Source organism: Sapajus apella, unplaced genomic scaffold (genome assembly GCF_009761245.1).
Source record: "Sapajus apella isolate SASKATOON/1434 unplaced genomic scaffold, GSC_monkey_1.0 scaffold1, whole genome shotgun sequence".
Taxonomy (NCBI): Eukaryota; Metazoa; Chordata; class Mammalia; order Primates; family Cebidae; genus Sapajus; species Sapajus apella.
In genome coordinates this window covers 83162769-83183496 of record NW_022436941.1, presented here as the reverse complement: position 1 = coordinate 83183496, position 20728 = coordinate 83162769, and the positions used below count along the sequence as shown (strand labels likewise).

At 38.6% G+C, this 20728-nt stretch overlaps 1 protein-coding gene across 1 annotated transcript in view; it reads right to left on the bottom strand.

Annotated features, from left to right (window-relative positions):
* Positions 1 to 3113: 3113 nt before the first annotated feature.
* Positions 3114 to 20728, bottom strand: part of CDC20B (cell division cycle 20B) — a 56315-nt gene continuing 38700 nt past the window's right edge. The window contains exons 7-12 of the mRNA XM_032280845.1: positions 17609 to 17805; positions 16492 to 16586; positions 14108 to 14333; positions 9368 to 9493; positions 8735 to 8852; positions 3114 to 3285 (exon numbers count right to left, since the gene is read on the bottom strand). Coding sequence (XP_032136736.1) covers positions 3185 to 3285; positions 8735 to 8852; positions 9368 to 9493; positions 14108 to 14333; positions 16492 to 16586; positions 17609 to 17805 — 863 coding nt within the window. The 3' untranslated portion in view covers positions 3114 to 3184. The remainder of the gene's footprint in view (positions 3286 to 8734; positions 8853 to 9367; positions 9494 to 14107; positions 14334 to 16491; positions 16587 to 17608; positions 17806 to 20728) is intronic.

The window sequence follows — 20728 nt, the reverse complement described above, 5'->3', positions numbered from 1 at the left end:
TAGAGATCCGGATTTAATTGTCATTTGGTGGGACCCACGATGTGGTATTCTTTATATGAGTTCCCCCAATGATTTCATATGCAGCCAGGGATAAGAACCCTTATTCTAGAAAAGGAGACCTGGTGCAACTACATAAAAAGAGGCTCTGAGACAGTAACTACAATAGTATTTTAAATACTTGCTACAATCCCTCATTGTTAGTTCAGATTTTAACTGCAAAAAGGATGGACTATTCCCTACCGTCAATATGTATTACAGATTTTCAACTCTGTTTAAAAAGTGGTTGTATGGAACCCTCATTGATTGCTGGTAGAAGTGTAAACTAGTACAACTTCATAGGAAAATTGGCAGTGTCTATTAAAACTCAACATGTATATAAACCTATGACCCAGAAATTCCACTCCTGGGTAGATCCGAAACAGATATGAGCACTTTTATCCATTAAAGATATGTTCGGAAATGGACATAACAGTTTTATTTTTGGAACTCAAAACTAGAAATAACTCAAATATCCACACAATAAAATGGATAAACAACTGTTATGCAGTCATACAATAAAATATTACATAGTAATGAAAAAAGAACTACTTCAGTTAGATGCAACACAAATTTAATGTTGAGGAAAAGTGAGATAAAAAAGAATATGCATGATGTGATTCCATTTATCTGAAAGTTAGCATATGGAAAAACTAATCCACTGAGATAGCAGTCAGAGGAATGTAGACCTGAGCAGGGCGCGGTGGCTCACACCTGTAATCCCAGCACTTTAGGAGTCCGAGGTAGGTGGATCACGAGGTCAGGAGTTCGAGACCAGCCTAAACAATAAGGTGAAGCCCCCATCTCTACTAAAACTACAAAAAATTAGCCGGTGGCATGCCTGTAATCCCAGCTACTCAGGAAGCTGAGGCAGGAGAATTAGGAGAATTGATTGAACCTAGGAGGCGGAGGTTGCAGTGAGCCGAGATTGTGCCACTGCACTTTAGCCTGGGTGATAGAGCAAGGCTCCATCTCAAAAAAAAAAAAAAAAAAAAGAAAGAAAAAGAAAAATGTAGACCTGCTAAGTAGAAGTAGGCACAAGGAATCCCTTTAGGTACTAAAGATGTTCATATCTTGATCTAGATGGTGGTTACACAGTTATTTATTCATAAATTTAAAACTCATCAAGCTATAAACTTAAGACTTATGTGCTTTACTATATGTGAATTATTACTCAAAAAATTTTTTAATTATAAAATTTAAAAATAAGTTGTAGCCCAGGCTTTTGTTTTGTATGTTACCTGAAAGCTTACCTTTTTCTTTATGAAAACCATATTCCAAACTTTCCAACAAATCTAATCGTAGTAACAGATATATTAATATTTTTCTTAAATGAGAGCCTCTTGCTCACATGCCAGTATTAATTGAGAGAAGTGGCCTTTGGTCATGACACAGTGTCATGAGAATATTAAAACAGAAGTATCCAGAACAGAATGACATGGGACACTGGAAATGATCTAATCATTTCGCTCATTTTCTTCTAAATATTTTCTTACAGTTTATGCCTGGCTTATTAAGAAGATCAAATTAAAACCATTAAAGAAGAGTGTGCATTGCAGAAAAGTATCACATCTGTGGCTTTCAGTGGCCTAAAATTTTCTAAGGCAAGAATTACTAACATTACCAAACAGATCTAAATTTTAAAAACAGAGAAAATTTAAAAATATATTGACAAATTAACACCAACTTAACAGAAGAGTCCAAAACTGCCCTGGTACATACTAGTCTATGTTTGAATTCTCAAAATTTTTGTTTTGTTGTATCAATTTTGGGGGCATAGGGAGTGGTTATGTACTAGTTTAAAAAAAAATCATGTCAAAGGAAAAAAAAATAATCAACTAATATTTGTTATCTGGCATATGCAGAACATTCTAAAGAGCACCAAAAAGTACAACACATGCTCCCTCAAGCCCTCAATTTTAACTCCTCAGGATGTTAAAACCAAAATAACCAAAGATTCAAATAGTAATAAAAGATTTTTTTAAACAACTATAATAGTTTAATAATACTAAATAGATGACATAGACAAATGCCAAGAACTCAAACCCAGGTAACATCATTTTGAAACACTTCCTTGGAGAGGTTAGGACTTGTGTAGGTGTGTAAAGGAAAAGGAGAGAGAAGCAAGGATTCAGATGAGAAGAAAAGCTCCAATGAGGCAAGAAATCACAAGACTCAGCCAAAGTCTTCATATAGTGATCAGTTCGAAGGAACCTTAGCAGTGATCAGATCCAAATTCCTATCTTTGCAGACGCTGCAACACATCCAAGGTTACAGGGTATATTTATGGCAGAGCGAAGGCAAGAACAGGTCTCCTAACTTCAGGTCCTGGGCTCTGGACTCCAGAAGCCAAAGGTGTTGTTTGGTAACAGGGTGTCAATGAGAGCTTATGAGCAAGGGACTAAGAGGATCATGCAGGACTTTAAGATATTTAATCTAGCAGTGGTGTGGAGTCAGGAGGAGAGTCAAGAGAATCAGCTCTAAGCAGACTGGCTGTCAGGCACTCAGGATGTGACTAAGTGAAGCAAAAGAAGAAAGTGCAAAGGGTGAACTGAGGAAGCACAGAGCAGAATAATCAGGAGGATCCCTCAGTGGGGTACCAGGACAAGGATGAGACCATCAGGAAGGGAAAGGAATTCCTAGAGAACTGATTTTTAGAGAAAGTAATATGCATGCTTAACATACCACCTAGCATACAGTGAGATTTTAATAAATGTTTTTTAAGGGAACGAGTTGTGTTTTCAATGTGTTGAGATTAAGCTAAAAAGAGGAAAGAATGTCAAAAGGCAACTATCCCGAGGCAATCAGAAATATGAGGTTTGGAGCTGGGGAGAAAAGTCACATGGGAAAGAAGTAGAAATCTTTGCTGTAGGTGTTATTTTGAATAAAGTAGTGAAAATGAATCTCTAGAAAGGGGTAAGAAGGGGAGGAAGGGAGCAGAAAGAGGAAAGCAGAGAAGAAAAGAAGTCAATCTCTGCGAAGCAGAGCAAATAAAGCAATCTAAGAAAGAAGAACAGAGAATAGGCATTCACATCAAGAAGAATATTTCAACTTGTTTGATACTCATAAAAACCCCATGGAGAAGGCATGGCCAACATCATCATCTTCACTTAGAAATGAGGAAACTGAAATCTAGAGGGGCTGGGTGCTAGCAGCAACTCCATACAGAGGCCGTCCCATCAGCTGCAGCAGAAAACACCCGGGTCTGGTCTGGACTCAAAGCCAGGTGCAGCACTCTGCCCCTGTGGCCTGGGGGGAAAAGGAAAGACAGTTCATACTCCATGTTACGTGGACTGCTGCTCAGGACTGCAGGCAATGTAAGGTGGGACCATGAGTCCCATCTCAGGATAAAGGACTTTCCTATACCCACCAGGTTCAGAGCTGGCACCAACTGAGCCATGCTGGGAGACAGCAGTCAGGGCTGACTGGGACAGTTTTCTCCCTCAGTGCTCTTGCCCCTGTATCAGTGTCCTGTGGCTGCCATAACAAATTACCACCAAAGGGATGGCTTAAAACAACAGAAATTGACTCTTACAATTCTGGAGATGGGAATTCTGAAACCATGGGGTCACAGGGACTGTGCTCTTGGGGGGATTCTGTGCCTTGCAGCTATTGGCAGTCCTGGATTTGTGGCCACATCACTCCAGACTCTGCCTCTGTGGCCATGTCACCTCCTCTTCTGTGTGTCTCTTCTCCTCTGTGTGTCTCTCCTCCTCTGTGTGTCTCTCACAAGGACACTTGTCATTGGATTTAGGGCCACTGGATAATCCAGGATGATTTTATGGCAAGATAATTAATGATATCTCCAAATGCAATTTTTCCAAATAGGTCCCATTCCGAGGTTCCAGAGAGTTAGCACGGATGTTCTTTAGATCATTTATCAACCTACCACACCATTCGTACTCTATACTGTTGTTAGTTCTGTCTTCTCTAATATTCCTAAGAATGCCAGTACTATGCTCCTGCCACATACCCCAGCCCTACCCCAAAAGTACCCCATTGGGGCCCAGGTTTCAATAAACTAATCAGACAAACTGAAGTAGCTTAATGAAAAGAACCCAAAAAGCTCTCCCACAGAGCATGTATGAGTCACACTTAGGAAATTCTGGAGACAATACATGTTCTTCTGTTACATGATTATTTGCCAAAGAACATTCTATGGCACAGTAGTCCTGTAGGAAGTTGGGAGGTTAATAAGTATTAAGAACAAAAAGACTGTTTTAATGTTCATAGTAATTTTGGAAGCTTCGAGTTAAGAAAGTTTAACATTTCCTTATTTCAGGATTTCTTTATTTTAGGACTAATATGAGCATTATGAATGTTTTGGAGATGATGCTATAATAGGCAGCACTTCTCAGACTTATCTGACCACAGAGTTCTTTTAATCTGAGCATCTCAAGGGACTAGTGCAAAATCTGGCCCAATCCAACAGTGATTTTAACGATCAAAACTTTAGGCCAAAAAAGGTGAAGCTGACTCTATGAAAGGAGCCTGGGGCTAGGAAAATGAGGGAGAGAAGGAGGTCGGATATGGTTTTCAGTGGGTAGGTATTTGAGGGTGCAACTGAAATAAAACTAGATGGGTGGTCACTGCTCAAAGGACCAGTGCTGCCTACAGCTCAATTGAGAGCTGGAATTTCAGAGATGATTATATATTCCGATACAAGGTTCTCAGCAGAAAGGAGTGTAAAAACACTATTCCACTCCCAAAAGAGACATATTTAAGACATTTATTCCAACTACACACATCACTCCCAACACTTTCCTGTGAGCCTGTGCATGTGCGTGATTGCGTGCACACATGTGTGTGCACACACATGCACATACCAGTAAGGGGTGTCTATAAGGGGACATGGGATTGGCCCTGGATGTGTTGGGACATAAAGAAGTTTTGATTTATAAAGACAATGCAAGCCCCTTGTTTTATAGGTGAAGGAAAATATATAGGGATACCAAATGCGTTGCCCAAGCTCACACAGCTAAGTAATGACAGAACCAAAACTAGGATCGAATTCAATGCTCTGACTATTCAGACCACATTCCAAACCCTGACTAAAGAATCTCTTTTTTTATAGAAGACCATTGTCTATTATTTAAAAAAATAATAAAACCATATAAATGAAAAGCAACTTGATTTAGTTGTTTTAAAATGATCAATATAGGAGATGGACTCTGTGGCACATGCCTGCAGTCCCAGCTACTCAGGAGGGTCACCTGAAGCAAGGTGTTGAGGCTGCAGTGCACTATGATCAAGCCTGTGAATAGTCACTGCACTCCAGCCTGGGAAACATAGCAAGATCCAGCCTCTTACAAATAAGAGGATAAATATATAATAGAACATTAATGCTTTTTAAAATTTATTTATTTTGAGACAGGGTCTCACTCTGTCACCCAGACTGGAGTGCAGTGGTGCGAACACAGCTCATTGCAGCCTCAGCCTTCTGGACTCAAGTGATCCTCCCACCTCAGCCTCTCAAATAGCTGGGACTACAGGAGTGTGACACCATGTCTGGCTGATTTTTGTATTTTTTATAGAAATGGATTCTCACCATGTTGCCCAGGCTGCACTAATGCTTTTAAATTAATAAGAAATAAAATCTATTCAATAAATATAATATGTAATAAATATGCCTTCATTATTTTGTATTATGATGAAGAAGAAATAAAAGGGAAAGGAATGACAGAAGGGCAGGAAATCCCAAATCTTTTCCAAGGCATGTACTGAAAACTATCTTGACTTAAAAATTAGCAGCGACTTCTCAAATTTGTTAGAAAAATGGCATTTGGATGGGATGCAAAGGCATTCTTGAAGCTTTTTCTCTCACATCAGTGACAATCTTAATTTACCAGATACGTAGTGGGAAATGTCATCTTTACATCTGACAAAGGTCCTTTTTAGGGTTTATTTTCCCAAGTTCTAAGAATACAGACTCTGAACGCATGAAATTGTTGTCTTCTTTCTGCAGCTATAGTCATAAATGAGACACATACTGACAATGGAATGACGAAACCAAGCCAAAGGCCAGAGCTCACCCTACCAGCTAAAAAACTACCTCCTCCTATTTTAAAGCATAAAAATTACAACTCTTTAGCAGGTGGGAATAATTATAGGTTATCTTTCTTCTGTGGTCAGGTGGGTGAGACCTATTTAACTAAAATTTTCCCCTCTCCAAAAAAAATCATGACTATGGTTAACAGGGTGAGGCTTAGTAAAGGTGTGACCAGAATCTAGAATAGTTTTGTTCCAAACTTTGTGACCACAACCCATAGCCAAAACTACATTTTATGTAGCAACCCCATATATAGGCACATATAGGTACTACATAACTACAACAAAAGTTTCACAAAATACTACCTAGTTTTCCATTTTCCCATCCTATACTATTCTAGTTCACTTTTTATTGCTGATTTTGACTCACTACATTCATACTCCAATGGTCACGACTCCCAGTTTGAAGACCCTAATCCAGATCTCAATCACCAGGTTTATGTTGAGAGCGCTGTTCTTGACCCGCAATGGAAAGATGGTCTCACAACAAAAGCCATAACAATTAAATACCTAAACAGTGGCAGGGGACACAGAAGTACTCCCTGAGTGTGCTCATGGAACAAGTACTTCAAGATGCCCCTGACAACGGATTTCCCAAATGTGTTTGGGAAACAATGAACGCTATCACCTTCTCTTGGTAATGCACAATACATTAATCTATCTAAGACTTTGGAAGGTCCTTAAGAAACAAAACACTGGCTGGGCCCAGTGGCTCATGCCTGTAATCCCAGCACTTTGGGAGGCCAAGGTGGGTGGATCACCTAAGGTCAGGAGTTCAAGACCAGCCTGGCCAACATGCGGAAACCACGTCTCTACTAAAAATACACAAAAATTAGCTGGGCATCATGGTTGGCGCCTGTAGTCCCAGCTCCTAGAGAGGCTGAGGCAGGAGAATTGCTTGAACCTGGGAGGCAGAGATTGCAGTGAGCCAAGATCGTGCCACTGAACTTCAGCCTGGGCGACAGAGTGAGACTCTGTCTCAAAAAAAAAAAGAAAGAAAGAAAAAGAAAAAAAAACAGTTCTAGTTTAACCCTGAATTTCCAAACTTACTGACCACATGACATGTTTTTTGTATGACAACTTTTTGTATACATGTTTTGTATAACTGTTAAACACTTTTGAGAAATACTGTATGTAGAAGAAACTACTGAGTTAGAGATGAAAGTAAGTGTCTAAGAGCTCAAAGGTAACTTCATCTCCAACTACAAACATTTTAAAAGAAAAGGTTAAATGCACTCTTTGAAATTCTGTCTAATATTAAACAAAAAAATCACGAGTTAAAACTAACGTACTTAGAGCTCGTAAAGCCAGAAAAACAAGGAAATACACCTGATAAGAACTTTCTTTATTCCAAGCATCAGCAAATTGATTTGAATATGCTATCACAAGCCCCAACCTAGCTGAAGGCCATACCTGTCTGCTGGAATTAATTTTGTAAAGAACCAGGTTTTAAGGCTTGATTTAAAATACTTCTCTAATCTAAAAAGGTCCAGGGAATTGCATGTCTTTTGATTAAAAATATGAGAATTGATTCATGTTCTTCCTACACTTGTATCTGAACCAAAATGGCTCTGTTAAGAGTTGCCTGTATTCTGATTTACCAGGCCACAGAGTGTGACAGCTGAATACAAAGGTCATTCTCAGGCTGAGCGGAGGTCCAGTCAGGCTGACCATCAGAGGCAGGAAGTCTATCTGATAAGGTTGTTTCACTGTTGCCAATTAACATTCTCAGAATCTCTAGAGAGTCATGTATCACCACCTAATATTGCATATATTTGTTTTCTGTTTGTCTCCTCTCACAAAAGGGTAGGCTCCCTGAGGGCAAGGACATTGTCTCTCTTGTTCATCTGTATATCCCCAGCACCCCAAAAAAGTGCCTGGCACATAATAGATGCTTCATAAATAAATAATAAATAAATAAATCCCAGGGATTGATCAGGAGGCCAGGTTGAGTGGAGAGAGGAAAACAACAGGATATATAATCAAAGTTCTACGAAAGATTGGATGCCAGTGCCCTGTTCTTGCATCAACCACGAGTTTTGTCTTCCTGTTTCCCTGGGCTGGGTAGAGGAGAGATTCTATTCACCCTTGAGTCCCCTTTAACATTCTACATTACATAAAAGAAGACTTAAGGCCCAGAGGACTGGGCTTGGTTCTTGCTCCTCGTCATGGGTACTCTCAAGAAGTACCAGTAAAAGTTTGTAGAACTAAGCTGAGAAGAATAGTGGTCTACCTTGAAAGGGCAGGTGTTCACAGAGGAAGCCTCATGGTCATTGGTGGCCTCCTGACACATAATAATGTCTTGCCCCTTCAGATCGCCTTGTCTTCCACCCATTCTAACACCGCTGGTTTTTCTTCAGAATAAGATAATTTGTGATGCTAACTCAAATTCAAAAACTGCCCAAGATCACCACTGTATCCTTCATATACATACGACTTAATTTAAACATATACATATGACTTAGAGTGATGAACAATCTTAGTTAAATTCAGAAACACTATTGCTCTCTGAGGTTGGGTAGGTGTAGGACTTTTTCCTCTGATGAAATATGTGCTTAGAAAAACCAGAAAAAGAAAATCTTTCATTCAGGGCTTTTTCCCCCAACAGCTCACTTTGCTATAGCGGCATTTTACTCACCCACTTGCTTACCAAAAAACCCACCTGACCTGGACAGAGTGGGACAGGTCCATACAGTTACATCATTCTTGGGAGTACCTTGGCCAGTTGTAATCTCCTTTGTCTTAGGTAGCCATATTAAGGAACAAATCTGTAATAATGATCAAAAGTAGAGAATTATTGTAATTTCTGATTCCTTATGAATATACTTAAAATGATTAGTCAGTATGCACTGACCATGACCCAACCTCCAGTACAGCTGGGGTAGGTGTTACAGAAATTACATCCGTTCTAGGAAAGTTTATCCCAAGGCAACAAAGGACCAAGTATACAAATAGGCTCAGGTGCAATAAATTGAAGAATTTAAGTGAACTGTTACCATTGGCCAGGAAGAGCCAGACTACTCTCAAAGTTCATGGTTAAAGCAGTGATGAGAAAGAAAGGAAATGTGGGGGGAAAACACACACACACACAAATTAAATTAACTTTGAACTCACAAATGAAGAGGTTTTTACAAAAAAAAAAGAAAAAGAAACTTGAGAACTCAAATTCCTTATGGTCTCAATAGAGAAAAAGAGCTTGTTAGGGGCCTAGGCTCTGTCATAAACTATTTTCACAAGATTCCAGAAGATCAAAATGAAGATGAAGCCCAGAGGAGACATTAACCTGTGAGTTTGTGCTTGGGGTCTGGATGCTCTTCCCAGCATTTATATCCAAGATGTGTAAGCGTCCATCCTTCATTCCTCCTCCAATGGCAAGGACCCCAGACTGCCAGGGACACCAATCCATGGCCTTTAAAGTTTCACATAATAGCACAGACAGGTCAGCTTCAAAGAAGGTGCACTCATGAATGTGATGCACTTAATTAAGCATCAAGTCCCCCAGGTCTGCACCTGTGGCAGCTCGCCTGGGCCTTCTATCCAAAGGCAGGAAAAACTGCACCCTCCAGAGATCACTCTCGGGGACTAGCAGTCACTTCTGGAAGGGAAGATATCTAATAGGACTCAAGTTATGGTAACAATTCTAGATTTTTTAACATTGACTATGCAATAGCAGTTGAAAAACCATATGAAATACATCCTATGGGGCAAAAATCTGCTGCTGGAGTAGCTCATGTGCCCTTGGAAATTGGCTCTGAAATGCAGTCTTTCTCTAATTTGTCTACCTGTGTCCAACCGGTGTCCTTACATTCAAGGTAAGAGAAGAGAGAACTATATGTGATTGCTCACAACTCAAAAGTCTCGAGCATTTCAAATCTTAAGGCAGTTCAGAAAATAAAATTGCCTTTTATTTATTTATAATTATAGTTCATGCTAAAAAACAGCATGAACTATTTATGATTTAGTATCACACATATACATTGATAATTAAAATTACTAATAACAATCACTTTAAAGGACATTTTAATAAATACTTCAGAGTTATATGTATCTGTGTATCCTTATCAATCATCTTGGTAACTACCTTCATTTTTGTATCTTCTCTTCTGCATGTAAAAGTATCTTACAAAGTAGCAAAGGTAGTGTTTACACTATTTGATTTTTCTGTTGTTTTCACCTATCATATTAACAGTTTTCCACATTTTAATATACTTTTCACAATTATATTTTTAACAGTCCCATAATATTCCATCATGTTGTATCCCGACTGATTTTTGTTCCACTAATGCTGGACCTGTGTTGGTTTTTGTTGTATTGTGGTTTGGTTTGCATTGGGTTGGGTTGAGTTTTCGGAAAGGAGTGGATTTGGAGAGCAGTGGAATTTTTTGTTTCAGTGTGTGTGTTTTATTTGTTGCTTGCTCTCATAAAGTACACTGTAATGAATAGATCCTACATGACTTTTGTTTCTGACAAATTTTTTAAGTAAATTTCAAGGTTGAGATGAGTTGACATAAAGTTTTCCAAACAGTTATAGCTTTTTACAGCACCAGCATCCAATGAGTATACTAATTTCACCCTGGCTAAAGGTTACGTGAAGTTAAAAATGTTATTCTACATCTAGCGAAATTGTAATTATAAAACAGATTATAAGGGTAATTTATTTTATTAGCAAGAACAAACTTTTTTCTGTGTATTTATGCTCCTATAGCACTTCCCACCACGTAAATTTTTTTGCCATTAAGCACCTACATCTTAATGCTTTTCTTACAAGTTTGGGTCCATTTTTTAAAAACACACTTCTGAATATACAATAGTTGCTTTCATTCTTCATTTAACCAACTTGCTAAATTTACCAAAGTTCTCCACTCCTTCTGTAAAACATATTACTTCTACCCAATGCATGCTAGTCTTCTATTCTCTAGAATGCTCCACACTTCTGCTCCCACTAAGTTAAGCTGAAGGTTTATAGAGCCCACTGTGTTTTACCAAACCTGTTTATGACAAGTGAACTTGTTATTATAACTGTGATTTCATTAAATTACATGTAAATACTTAGTTAAATCACCTACTTTATTTGGACTGAAGATGTGTGTTACTTCCATGAACTAAGTTAAACAATTTGGAAGCTTTTTTTTTAGTTTATTGAGACACAGTCTCACTCATCTGCCCGGCTGAAGTACAATGTTACCTACCACAAGGGGTCATACTGAAGCCTCGACGTCTCTGAAACTCAAGTGATCCACCTGCCTCCGTTTCCCAAAGTGCTGGGATTACAGGCATGAGCCACTGCACCTGGCCTCACTCTAAAGATTCTGTGGCAGATAATATTTTCCAAAGATAGCTACAACACTATCTTTCATCCAACAAATCCTTCTAAACCTTGCCCATTCCCTCCATCAATAGTTACAATCTAATTCCTCTATCTTTGAATTTAGGAGGACTTTCGACTAACCTGGAACCAATAAATGTGACAAAAGTGACACTACATGACTTGTGAAATTGGGTTGTATTAATAAAGTGTTACCGCTTTCAACTGCTCTCTGAAGCACTGGACCTATTGCCCTGAAGCACAAACTCTAATTGGCTTGAGGCAACCAAGTTGTGAGGAAGCCCAGAGCAGCCCACACAACATGAAGACGCTCTGGAATTACAAGAAGGAGCATGCCCAGCCAGCCGGTAAACAACTGGTCCAGCCCCCAGCACTTTTAGCTTCCACTGCTGTCTGACTGCAACCTCATAAGCGATCCTGAGCCAGAACTGCTCAGATGACATTTTCCCAGAATCCTGACCGAGAGAAACCATAAAAGATAATGAAATGATTGTTGTTTTAAGCCACTAAGTTTTGGAGTAATTTGTTTAACAGCAATAGATAACCAGACAGAAACTATAGAAACCTTGAACAGTGAAACGTGATTATGGTTCATACAAGAAAGACAATGAGGAATTCTCATCAGCCTACCTACACTCAAAGTAAAGGCCTTGTTCTCATATGGTGAAAGAATGTACAGTTTTGTTGTTATTGTTGTTTGCTTTTGTTTTTGGTTTTTTTTTTTTTTTGAGACGGAGTCTCGTTCTGTCACCAGGCTGGAGTGCAGTGGCACAATCTCAGCTCACTACAACCTCCACCTCCTGGGTTCAAGCGATTCCCCTGCCTCAGCCTCTCGAGTAGCTGGGACTACAGGCACATGCCATCATGCCCGGCTAATTTTTTTTTTGTTTGTATTTTAGTAGAGGTGGGGTTTCACCATGTTGGCCAGGACAGTCTCAATCTCCTGGCCTCATGATCCGCCTGCCTCAGCCTCCCAAAGTCCTGGGATTACAGGCGTGAGTCACCGCGCCTGGCTGAATTGCACAGTTTAATAAATCTGGTGAATGTAATGTTTTCAGTCAATAAATATTCAATAAAATATCTACAATATATATCATCCTTAAAAGTTACTTGTTTTAATTTTCTTTTTCAAATAACCATTCACCACCTCTGATTAGGCTGGAGAAGAGGGCTATTTTACAGAACACAAAATTTTGCAATTTCAAGAGGCTCAGAAATTCCCCTGAGCCCATGGACTCCAGTTTTACCATATGATGGATAATAATATTTTTTATGTTTATTAATAATCATTTTCTTAAATACTCTACACTTCCAAATAGCTTTTAAATAAATATTTTGGCAAAACTAGAAGCTACACCATGAGGGGAATTACGCAGATGTCAACCTACAAAGTTGACTCCTGCTCCACAAGTTGGTTAGCTGGTGACTGTGAAGAGATATGACTGGTGACTGTTCCAGTGATTCCCCAGGTGCTGGCTGCCAGGAAGCTTGGCTTGCTCTGCTTTCCAGAGACTCTCTCTTAGTGAAGAGGACTCCTACTTAGTAGTTCAATGCATCAGATTTTTTACAAGGCATTTAAAAAGGTAACTTGTCTTGCTTGTTTGGCTTGGGTTTTCAACTATTTTATTTTGTTTTTGCATGTTGTTTTCAGACAGAATATTTTACACATATTTTGCTTACTTATTTTCAAGTCATGCATAGTGGGAATTTGGACCGATCATCATTCTCAATATCCTGTAGACATGAAAAACCGCAAGCCAGGAATATTGGGCCAGCACAATGTAGTGGCAACAGTCACTACATATTTCATCCTATATTAGGAAGCCCTGCAACAACTTTTAAATCCTCTTGTAATAAATGTGCTTATCATTAATAAGGTAGAACCATTTCTTTGCTTTGTGAGTGACACATATTCCGGGACTACGTTGAGGTCAAGACATACATCTGTGACACCAAGTCCTCAAGAAGAAAAGTATGGATTTTTTTTACTAGGAATAAGAATTTAAAAGTCAGAGAAATAAGAAAACATTATGCAGAACATGGTGAAGCACTGATCTAACTCTGCAGCACCTTGCCTTCTTCTGACAGTGGTCTCCTTTCTTAAGTGTGAGCTTATGACCCAGGCCCATCACTGTGCGCATCTCTCTGGCCACAATTATGAATTGAGAGATGACAATGTGACCAAAGGCAGAATATAGTCCTCCCTGGCACATTTACACCAGAGTTATAAGGAAAGATGGCTTCTTATCCAGCACCCATCTGGAAGAATCTGAAGCTAAAGCTGCCAAGAGCCATCTTGCCCACAAAATGAAGTCTGAAGGAAGAATGAAACCAGAGGTAAGCAGAGCCTAGAGCTAAAAAGATGGGTCCAAATGACATTAGTCAAAGCCTTAGATCCAGCTGATATTTAAAACCACTGTAGGTACCCAAGACTCCACAGTTACATGAAAAAGATAGATTTATTTTTTTGCTTAAGCTTAAGTTTGACTTTGGTTTCAGTCACCTACAACCAAAATATCTGACCAGTGGGAAGTATAAATAGGGTTATCTTTCAGGAGAGTGATGACAAACTCCAAAGCAAATTCTAAAGAAAGAAAAATCTCAAAAATATAGGCTTAATGATTTTCTTTTTATATGTGAAGGATAACCTGTGGCCTCGAAGTAACAGGAAACCTAGAAAGCTATTGGGTTTCTTACCTTGACAGCTGTAGATTGAGTTATGACTTTCAGCGGCTGGCCATGTGCACTGGCACCTGGATCATGGGGCCATATTGTCAACAGTCCATCACTGCAGCCACTGGAAAGCAGCCTGCCATCCGGTGACCACTTCAGAGCACACACAGCTTGCTTCTGGCGAAGAGTTCCAACATGATGCTGGGCCACCCGAATATCATGATGATAGACATGCCCCAGTCTTGACCCACTGCAAGTTTACGTAACAAAAAAATTAAGCCCTGTTGCTACATAAACATTTGAAAATATGGAGGAAAGCATAGTTCAAAGTAAAACTTCTGAAGGACCCCTAGGACAGATTCAAAACACAGGTGGAGATTCCTTGGGTTAATAAGGATGGCGTGTTCTGTCTAGAGGATTCTTTTCACAAGTGAAATCAATTTGGCTGGCAGAATTTGAAGTCTGGAATTAAAAAGTATCCTTTGGTAGATGTTTCTCATTACTTTAATCTGATGTAGGCAGCCATGGAAAAATAAGCTGAGATTACCAGATTTTCCCAAGTAGTAGTTTATATATTGGACCGAGGAAATATTAATAATACTTTTCTTCAACTTGAATATTTCAGATTATCTTGATGAAATGGTTTCAGTATATATTTATAGTAAAATGTTAGACACAGAAAAGGAAATAAATTTCTAATAGGTAGATTCCTATTAACCTATAGATCCACTCTTAGTTTTGCTAGAGGTACTAATACGTGAAAGACATTTAAAATCAATTGAATGGCCATGCACAGTGACTCACTCCTATAATCCCAGCACTGTGGGAGGCCGAGGTGGGCGGGCCATGAGGTCAGGAGATAGAGACTAACCTGCCCAACATGGTGAAACCCCATCCCTACTAAAATACAAAAAGTTAGCTGAGCGTGGTTATGCGCGCCAGTAATCCCAGCTACTCAGGAGGCTGAGGCAGGGGAATCGCTTGAACCTGGGAGGCAGATGTTGCAGTGAGCCAAGATCGCACCACTGCACTCCAGCCTGGTGACAGAGCAAGATTCCATCTCAAAAAAAAAAAAAAAAAAAAAAAAATAGAATGTTACAGTAAACTGCATTATGATTCCTAATCAGTGTATAATGTCTCTGTCGATGCTAACTGAATTTGAATCTAAACAACTAAAGATCACATCACTTTTTCAAAGATAATGAACTCTTTCTGGACTATTTTAATTTTCTCTAAGGAGTAAGTAAATGATGTTCCACAATTATATTAGAAATTTCTCAAAGTCCAGTGTCACGCTGTTTAAAACTATGCAGGCTCAATGCTGAACAGCATTCTGATTAACAATATGGACTCTGGAACCAGACCAGCTGGGTTATCCCAACTCTGTCCCTTGCTAACCATGTGACTTAAGACTAGTGTCTCAGTTTACTCATTTGAAAAAACAAAATTGAGGATAAGAGATCACCTTATCACATTACTGCAGTGGTTAAAATGAAATTACACACATAAAAAGTATAGCACAGTTCCTGGCACAGAGTAGTTTGAAAATGTTAGCTGCTATTATTATAAGAAAGGATCTCTTCATTGTCCTCGTGGATAATAAAACTAAGCTTTAACAATGCAGATTGGAAAAGGAACTTGAGTACATAATTAGCTGCAACAACTAAGTTGTTTTAACTCTGGCCAAAATTGCAGGGTATTCAAATCTCAGATTTACATCAGATTACTTAAACACATTGTAAAATTCTTTGGGATTTATCTAACTTAAGTCTACCTTAAGAACTACAATACGAAAATGAATGGCTATGATTAAAAGCAATATATACTTAGACCAAGCATGTAGGCTCATAGGAACAAGTCAATTTTTCTGGTTAAAAAGAAGCAGTTAAACTAAATCATTAGTTCTCAAAGTGATGCATCATCAGCAACACTTCGGAAATGAGAAATGCAAATTATCAGCCCCTCGAGACCTAATGAATCTGAAGTCCCTCAAATGAAGCCAGCAGTCTGCATTTTAAGGAGCCCTCCAGGTGATTCTCATGCATGTTCAAGTTTAAAAACTACTGAACAGGATGATCTATTCCCTCTGCTCTAATTTCTGTGGGTCTGTGTATTGGAAATGTGCCCCAGGGAGCTTAACATATGCCATAGTATAGATACTGATAGCAATAAATACTTGATTACAGAAAAATATCCCTTTAATACATATTACTTGGGGCAAAAAACCTTTTGCTTGAAAGGAATTTTACATTTTATCTGAACAATTTAGTGGATCCCATGCAGAAGGTACACATGGTACATGTGGCCACTAAGACACATCACCAACAGATCTGAATACCTGAGAGGGTGGGATCATGACTGATACTAAGTTTAATGGCCTATTTTGTCTCCAACAGAATACTTCTTACCTGCTAAGGATAAAGTGATTCCAGCTCAGAGTCCCAACTACTGACAAATGACCAAGCATATTTCTCAGCTGCTTTTTAGTTACCACATCCCATAACTGAAAAAATGAACAAGGAGTTATGTAGCATTGGCGTTTTCACAGTCCTCTGTCTTCTCAAAAGCCTGAGAGCCAATCACTGTCAATATTGTTACTTTTTGTACTAAGTGATAAACCCAGCACCTCTAGCTAGCAGTTCTCAATTCTGACTGTGTATTAGGATCAGCTGGGGAGTCTGTAACACACTACAAATGCTGATTTAGTTGGTGGAGTAGAGCCTGGGGATATGGCAGTTATTTTAAAGCTCCCCAGTTAATTCAATGTGCAGCCAATTACCACATTTCTAGCACCTTCTAAACTGTGAGAATTCCAAATATGGAAATCTATCTACAGTTACCAATAAATGTATTAATAAAATGTGGGTGCCTGGACACTTCCTAGAATCAGAAAGTCCACTTACTGCTAAGAGACTCCTTTCCTGCCAGCTACAGATAATATTCTGATCCACTTGGGGAATTACAACTTTGGTGTAAGAAGAAATTATGACAGAGACTTCACAGGATTCGTCGTCATTGCAGAGATGAGAAAGCAGTGAGAGAGCCATCTATGGCCCTCCTAAATCATCTAGCACATGAGTGATATTGTTTATTCTATTGGTAATAATAATAATAATATGAGAAATTAGATAGATCAATGGAAACTTGGTAAATCCTCATCTCAAAGAGTCTATCAGAAAAAAAGAAATCACTCATTTTCTATAACTATACTCTGAATCATGGCTTCAGGTGAAAAAGGAGAACTGAAAGTATCTTCCTCTCTCCAAAGCTCCAAAACTGGAGATTATACAAGCTCAACTTTAGTGTCAGAGAAAATATATTTTTAAAAGAAGGAAATATGACAGAAAGATTGTGGTGGAAACTAACCAGAGTATCCTTAAGTCTTCATTAAAAACCATTCTTACTTCCCATTGCTCAAGTGCCACACTTAGTTTCTCTATTTTACATTAAATTGGTATTAAAAGTCAATTATAGTCTAGTAATACACAGAGAACATGATGAAAGGAAAAAAAAACTGGCCAGTACTTGCACTTCTCCCTCACTGGTGCCAACTGCCAGGCAAGTTCCCTCTTTTATCCAGGACACAGAAGAAATATAGTTACAAGTGAGACTTAAGTCTATGTTTTCAATCCCATTGTGGTTCTCCCCATTCCAGATGTATACAGTAGATCCCAGGGCTATGGCAACAAGATTCTGATAATTCCAGTCTAGGATATTCAGATCTATAAGAAAAGCATTTCGAGTTAGGATAATCATAGAGCCAAATGAAAATACGTTCAAATAAACAACTTTATAGGTAGGGGGAAAAGACTAATACCATCCCCATGGTTGGTTGGAAAACAGAAACATGGAACCAAGAAAATCCTTAAAAGTTCAAAAATGAAAACTGGAATAGAATCTGGTGTCAACACTCACAGTCTAACAAGCAATAATGCTTATTATTTACACTGAAATATACTTATTTAGAGGCATTTAAAGAACTTGGCAGATTCATCTACCATTATTAGTACATGTAGATTTCATTTAACAGATCACTAAAAATTAAAAGCATATAATTCTCATGGAGACACCCTTAGACCTAGGATGTCTATATGGGAGATGCCACTATCATTTCAAACCAAAAACACCACCCAGCTAGAAGTGGTGGTGGTGCATGTATGATACCTAGATATTCTCAACAGTATTCTATAGCTTATACTAATAAGAACCCTTTGACTGCTAAAAGAAAACATGTTTGTATGACCACTTATTAAAATATGCCCTATCTTATTTCTTATCCATCAGAAACTCCTGACTGACACGTATCAGTATAAAACTATATAGCACACCAGTTCCACTACAGTAGTTTAAACCCCTACAATATATTCTATCCCCTTGATAAATATAAACTCCAAATGAAATATAAAAAACAAACACCTGGAGACCCTGGAAAGTAAGAAAAAGCAATAAACTAAGTAAGGAAGTCAAGAGGCAACCTGTCAGAAGTGAGCTTCCCACTTTTCTTCTTTCACACCTTTGTCCTAAGGACGGGCCCCAGACATGAAGCAGCCCCTCCAGCTAAGACTCTGATGGAAAAGCCACCATCTTTCTGATCAGAGAAACCATGGAAAGGAGCCTGAGGCATAGAACTGATGCCAGTATGAGGGGAAAGTCCTAGACACAAGAAAGCCAAAAGAAAGAGATCCTCAGATTGTGAGCATATTAATTCACATGCATCTCAGCCTTACCCCTAAATCATTTACATGCAGAAGAGACTCAAATTAGCTTAGCAAAGGCCTTAAGAAATGAACTGAGATTTGAAACATCCATACAAGTCTCAGCCTAGGCTCTGATCCACATATATGAGATACAGATCCAAACCAGCATAGTCAAAGTTTAAGAAAGTGATCTAAGATTTGAAACACCACCCCCAAATGGCAAGACAAAACTTAAAATGTGAACCTAACTAGAACAAAAACAATATTCTCCTCAGGACCCAGTGACTATAACATAACATCTACAATATCCAGACACAATTCAAAATTACTGGCTAAATATAAAGGTAAAACATAATCAATAGATGAAAACTCCAAGGTGACCTAGGTACAGAAATTATGACACGAAGACTTTACAGCAGCCACTATATTCTCCACGAAGTGAAGAAAAACACACATGAAGTGAATGAAAATTCATATGAAGCTTCATATGAAGCTTTAGCAGATAAATAGAAAAATCAAAAGTATTTTCTAAATAAATAGAAACCATAAAACAAAACTCTAAAATGGAAATCAAATATACAAAAACCACAAAACATAAACTTTAAAATTGAAAAATACATCTGACAAATCCCTTGGATAAGTTCAATAGCAGGATAGCAGTGACAGAGGAAAGAGTAAACTTGAATATAGATTTTAAAAATTAATCTATCTGAAGAATATGGAAAAAAAATGTTAAAGAATGAAGTCTCAGGGACTTGTGGAATAATATGCATAAATCTAACACATGTGTAAGTAGAATCAGGTCTTAGAAGCAGGATAACAAGATTTCAGATGACCATGGGGTTCTCACAGACACCATGGAGGCCAGAGTCAATGAAACAACATCTTTTAAATGCTGGGGCTAGAGGGTAGTGGTGGATCTTTCAACCCAGAATTTAATGTCCAGCAAAAATCTCATAAACTGGAAGATGGAAAATCTAACAGAAGTCTGTGCCAACAGACCTGATCTGCAAGAAATGCTAAAGGAAGCTCTTCAGGCTAAAGGGACATTCCATGAAAGAAAGTTGGATCTTCAGAAATGAAGGAGAACATTGAAATTGGTAAATATTTGGGTAAACATAAGGAGCCATTTTTCCCTCTTAAGCTATTTAAATACTTTGTAAATTTTAAAACATTTACATTTGGACAGTTTTCAGTATATGTAAATATAAAATGCATGACAGGCCAGACGCAGTGGCTCACACCTGTAATCCCAGTACTTTGGGAGTCCAAGGTGAGAGGATCACTTGAGCCCAAGGAGTTCAAGACCAGCCTGGGCAACAAAGTAAGACTCCATGCCTACAAAAAAATCAAAAAATTACCTGGGCATGGTGGTATGTGCCTGTGGTCCCTGCTACTTGGGAGGCTAAGGCAGAAGGATCACTTGAGCCCAGGAGGTAGAAGCTGCAGTAAGCCTCTGCAGCCTCCAGTCTGAACCAGTGCACTACAGGCTGGGTGACAGAGTAAGAAGACCTTGCCTCAAAAAACAATAACAAACAAACAAACACATGACAACTACAGTAATCTAAAAAGCAGTTGGGGAGTTAGACCTATGTGATCGCAAGATGTTTATATATTGTGTGAAGTGTACAATAGTAACTCTATGTAGCCTAAGAAAGTTTAAATTACATTGTAATTCCTAGAGCAATGACGACAAAATACAATACAAATAGATATAGCCAAAAAACTAAGAGATAAATTAAAATATAACAGAAGTAAAAAAAAGAAAAGATGTCCAAGGAATAAGCCTTGGGTACTCCAACATTTAGAGGTCAGGGAAATGAAAGAGAAACACAAATCAGCAAAAAAGCATGAGAAACAGTGAACAAAAAGGCACTTGGACAAATCCCAAAAGATTGGGATATCAAGAAGGAGGGATTGATCAGCTGTCTCAAATATAGTTGATAGG